The sequence below is a fragment of the Corylus avellana genome, chromosome 2, assembly GCF_965113065.1.
Source record: "Corylus avellana chromosome 2, dhCorAvel1.hap1.2, whole genome shotgun sequence".
Lineage (NCBI taxonomy): Eukaryota > Viridiplantae > Streptophyta > Magnoliopsida > Fagales > Betulaceae > Corylus > Corylus avellana.
This window is the reverse complement of record NC_142491.1, coordinates 23,030,272-23,035,455: the sequence shown is the minus strand read 5'-3', so window position 1 is coordinate 23,035,455 and position 5,184 is coordinate 23,030,272. Positions and strand designations below refer to the sequence as shown.

Genomic DNA, 5,184 nt, shown 5'->3' with positions numbered 1-5,184 from the left:
TTATAAACATCATAAACTAACAAACCAATTAATAAACATCATACATATGAATAATTAATAAGAGAACACAACATAATAATAATAAACCAGTAAACATCATACATATGGATAATTAATAAGAGAACACATGGTGTATAAACCGGTTTTAATGATGACAATCTTGAACCCATTCGACCAGGTTCTAATGGATCAAAATTCCTTACAATTTTCTCAGGTTAAATTTAAGCTATTTATTGCATCGAACAACATAAAAAATGCTTGACTATTAAAAATACGACCTGTTACCGATAAGAATTGAGCATATTTTAATCAAGTTCTTCTTAGCTTTATCTCCAACCCATCATGCCAAACACCACCAAAACCCTAAAGCTTGAAAATTTAACTCGAAAGCCGATGGTGTTGAGGATGGTGCCGGCCATGGGTACCGCGAAGTGAAGCTCGTAAATGTCCGGACTATTTCTGGTTAATTGATTCTTGGTTGGTTGAGTGGTGATTTCAGTGAATTTGATGCTCTGATTTTGCTGTGAGAGAGAGATTGTGGAAGAAAAGGAAAGTATAAAAAATAATAAAATAATATTTAATTAAAATAAATAGTTAAAATAGATGTTCCATTTAGTAAAAAATTAGTAACTAAAATTAATATATATATATATATTGAATAGTTTAAAATATGTAACTAAAATTAAAAAAAAAAAAAAAAAAAAATTGCGCCGGAGTTTGACTGGAATCCGTCAGAGGAGCTCGCCGGAGTCCAGCTGGTAGTTTTGATATGAAAAAATATGTAAAAATTAATACGATAACATTTTTAACTTAATTTAAAAGTAATAAATGAGATTTGACGTGGCATTTTGCGAAGGTCGGTTCCCAGTTGAGCTTACCATTTAGGCTTTTCTCAACTGAAACAGAATCCAGACTCCAGAGAGAGAGAGAGAGAATGGCAAAAGCGAGCAAAGAGCCATGCAAGAAAGAGGCATGCGACATCCAAGCATGTCTTTCCAAGAACAACTTCCTCCCTCAGAAGTACGTTTTATGTTTCCTGTATTCGTGTTTATATATTTATATTCATGATTGCCTTCTATTTGGCTGCTGAGAAATTTTAGTTAAAAATTTTAGTTTTATGCTGTTTCTTTTTATTTAGAAATGAAAAATTAACTATTTGACCCGAATAGCTCTGTGCTTTTCTAATTAGACGGACGGGGAATTGTTTTCTTGTTATGTTTTCCTACATTTACTCAGCGATCCAGCGAACACTTTTTGAATCATTTTTCGATAATTAGGGTTCATGCGGTTGTCTTTGCTAACTTGTAACTGTCTTGTGCTATTTATCTTATCTTCTTCTTTCTTTCTTTTTTTCCTAAAAAAAAAAAAATGCTTTTAATGATTAATTGGTGCATTACGATGATTTGGGCCTTGGCCAATAACTATTCTGATTCACTTTCTTTGAAAGGTTTTGATTTGAATGATGAATCCTTCCTTTTTTTTTTTTCTTTTTTTTTCGGTTTTTATTAATATTTTTTAATTTGATTGCTCAATTTATGTTACTACTTCCCAAAGACTAAAAATTATCAGCAAATTTATTGTTTATCGCTGATAAAGGTTAAATCAAATGTTGGTAGTCCCACTAAAATCAAGGAGGAAATTGATGTTTCGCTCTTAGTGCAAACTTTCACTTTTTTAGAATTATCAGGCTTCATCCAAATATGATGTTTTTGATACTCAAGCAATAATTTATTTAGTGGGAGGAAATTGATGTTTCGCTCTTAGTGCAAACTTTCTCTTGTTTAGAATTATCAGCTTCATCCAAATATGATGTTTTTGATACTCAAGCAATAATTTAAGACAAAGTTGTTTAAGTAAGTGTAGCCAGGAAGAAGTAAAGTTGCTCTGATAGACAAGGGGGTTTATCCTGCTCTTTAGATGATCCCATCAGGGCAACCGCATCCATTTAGCAGAAGTTTGCTATCGCCTGTACACATGCTCTGGCTAAACTAACAAGGCGGTGAGGCTCTTCTTAGCTTTTCATCCAGTTGGCCTCTTTAGGCTGTCTAAATGTTTGCTTGAAGAATCGAGAACATATTGGTATTTTCTTGGTTGCAATCTTGCATTTGTTGTTAGCCGACCAAGGTTTCTCAAGTCAATATGACCTTATATATGATGCATTTACAAGTGAAGACATCATTTTTTTTTTCTTCTTGAGTGGGATCATAAGGAAGAATTTATATCCAGCCAGTGGATATATTTCTCTCATGGTATATTTCTGACTCATACCATCTTAATCTTGATGGAAGCAATTCAACATGAAGCTCATTTTTCCTTGAAAGAATGCTATACAGTTAACAACAAAATTCATTTTTTTTAAGACATTAAATAAAATTGAACATTTTCATATCATTATAAGTGCTCTTAGAAACAGTAGCCTATGAACTCTATCATATTTGACATCAATCCTTTTTTTTTTCCTTTTAAAATTGTTCCTATTTTCAAATTTCGTTTTATTGTGTGTGTTTGTGGGTGATTGGATTTCACTTCCATCTTGTGTTTAGTTAGTAGAAACCACATCTCAAGTTGCATATTGAAAAGAACAATTTTAAAGGCTTATCAGTTAGAAAACGTTTGACTTTTCTGGATTGGGACCTGCAGTATGATGATCTAGGGCGCGTTTCAATGAACTTCTCTGGTTTCCAACCTGTTATCCATTTTGGAAGGCACACAGCTCAATTTGTAATGCAATTGGAGAGTTTCATATATGGTTTAGTTTAAGAGGGCTACCTTGATATCCTATGTTTGGAGTTTTGGCCCAGAACAATGATATGTGGCCATCATTTCTTTAAAAGTAGTGATGTTAGTGCTCATGCTTGGTAGGAGCAATTGATCAGGTGACACTTTGCCCACCTGTTGTATGGGGTAAGTTCAGTTTGCAAACATGTGGTATGAAAAGTGACACATTACCCACCTGAGGTCCATTATGTTCCTGCTTGTCAAAATCTGCCTTCAAAACTGGTACCTGCAAATCATGCGCTTCAAGAAAAGGCGACAATCTATCAATTTATGATTTAGAATAATCAAAGGTAGCAGTTTACCCACACAATTTTTTTGATTGTTGGTTTTACTGTTATATTTAATATCATAATTTATGGATGCTAATAGAGCTGATCTAGGTGAGTAATGTGCAACTTTCTAAACCACAAACTTGTCCTATACCACCAGTTGGCAAAATGTAGTTTACCCTAATTGATTTGGATCCTTATTCACATTTGAAGTCTTCTCATGGTATGTTATAATTCATGATGAGGGTCAAACACATCCATTATGATGGACTTTATTCAAAAACTCTCATGCAACCCTTCTATTGACTTCTTTGACACTGCTTCTACTTAATAATCTGATGTCAAGCAAAATCTGGGGTTTGCATTTCACAAACTTTGCAGTTGTTTTAGATTGAAGACCTTATTACTTTTTCAACCTAAGCTATAAAGGACTAGTTAGACCAATTTGGTCGTTCTCAAACTTGAATTCTTGTCTAGCATTCTAGGGGCATTTTTTCCTGCATGAAATAATATGGAAGTTTAATGATTAAAGTAAACATGAAAAAGATTGTTATCAACAAAAGCTTTGCTAAACAGCTTCTAAAAAGGTTATAGATTCATGCTCTTTAACTTTACTTCCTCTCCTATTCCTTTGGGGGATAGTTTTCTCAATTTTCAACTGTTCAAGGGAGTTGTTACTTCTCTTTTCTGAAGTGTTTGATTGAGTGGTAGGACCAGGAATTACTTATAATTTGTTTTAAAAAATAAGTGGTAGGACCAAGAACATTGTGTTCGTTGCACTGATATTTATAATCTAAGTTTAGGGAGTACTTATTGTACTTATTGGCGCTGTATTTATGGGTTGTGGCTTTGAATTTGATGGAACTTGATTTTCTCCTAACTTTAGTATCATCTTACCACTTTTCTCTCTAGCCTATGTTTTACAGCTTTGAGAGTTATCTGTGTCACCTGAACCTGCATGCAGTAGATTTCCCAATAGGTTGTCTCATCATGTATTGAGATATTAAAGCATTAGTTAAAATCTCAATTTGTGTAATCTTGATGCTATTGTGTTAATGCTGTAGGTGCCTTAAAGTTATTGAATTGCTGCAGTCCTGCTGCGAGAAATGTGATTATAAGTCAACACACTGTGCATCTGTCTCTGACCTTTTGAAGCAAAAGCCCAAGTAAAAGCCATATCTGACAATTTAGACTAAAAATGGCTCGTGCAGCTCTTTGTTTATGCCATCTTTTGGGCAAATGCTGCAGAACCACAACACTGGATGTGGTGAGTTAATTCTTGGAGTTCCTCACACAGGCTTATGTTGAGAAACCGATTCCAAACTAAATGCAGTGCTTGGTGGAGAGGGGAAAAAACACAATAACATGATTTTATCATCTCAACAAAAATGCTAGAGAAATTTTGAGATGGGTATTAGTATTACTAACTGTTGAACGGTACATCATTTTGGTGGGATACTTTTTACATGTCTGATTGGTGCTTGTTTGTACATATGATCTGATTTTTAATTATTTTCATATTTAAGAAAAGAGGCAACCAGTTATTATTTTCAAGATGATTTTTCTTTTTCTTTTTGTCCAAGTGATTTTATTTTATTTTATGTAAGATATAGCTAATGGTAATAGTTTACTTGTATAACTCCCACTTGTGCAATTATGATGTAAATGATAGATGTAAGACATGACATTAATTTGTAGATAGGATGAGTATTAATCAAATTTGAATTTGCTATAAGTTGGTGAAGACGTGTTTCCTTCAAAATCTATGAATTATTAGAGGGTTCACTATATTCTCCTGTATATATTAACATGTCCACGCAAAAGGAGGAGGGTTTGAACTAGTGACCATCACTTCATGAAACGTGACCCCCAGCTGATTAAGCTACCTCATTGGAGACGTATTCTCCTATCATCTATTCTCAAATTATGAAACAAATTTTTCATATTTTTCCTTTGCCATGATCTTTCTAAAAAATGTATGTTTCAAAGAGCTTATTCACTAATTAGTCCGATCTCAGAGCCTACGCAATTTACTCTTTCATCTAGATTGGCAAAAAGCATAAGTCTAAATATTTAGACAAACCTCCTGGAAGAAGTTGCTATTGCCTTACCAATTGCTGAGAGCAATGTCTCAATT

At 33.6% G+C, this 5,184-nt stretch overlaps 1 protein-coding gene across 1 annotated transcript; it reads left to right on the top strand.

The window, feature by feature from the left end:
- Positions 1 to 878: 878 nt before the first annotated feature.
- LOC148587515 (Cox19 family protein (CHCH motif)) lies at positions 879 to 4,605 on the top strand. Its single transcript, XM_088513626.1, has 2 exons — positions 879 to 1,020; positions 4,112 to 4,605. Exons 1-2 carry the CDS (start codon positions 935 to 937, stop codon positions 4,215 to 4,217), a joined length of 192 nt encoding a protein of 63 aa, XP_088369752.1. The 5' UTR covers positions 879 to 934; the 3' UTR covers positions 4,218 to 4,605.
- Positions 4,606 to 5,184: the final 579 nt, after the last annotated feature.

What these genes read in the sequence shown, in the direction of transcription:
- LOC148587515 (XM_088513626.1), top strand. Translation starts at nt 935, where the DNA reads ATGGCAAAAGCGAGCAAAGAGCCATGCAAGAAAGAGGCATGCGACATC. An exon ending in AACAACTTCCTCCCTCAGAA is followed by an intron (nt 1,021 to 4,111) that starts GTACGTTTTATG and finishes TTAATGCTGTAG; the next exon opens with GTGCCTTAAAGTTATTGAAT.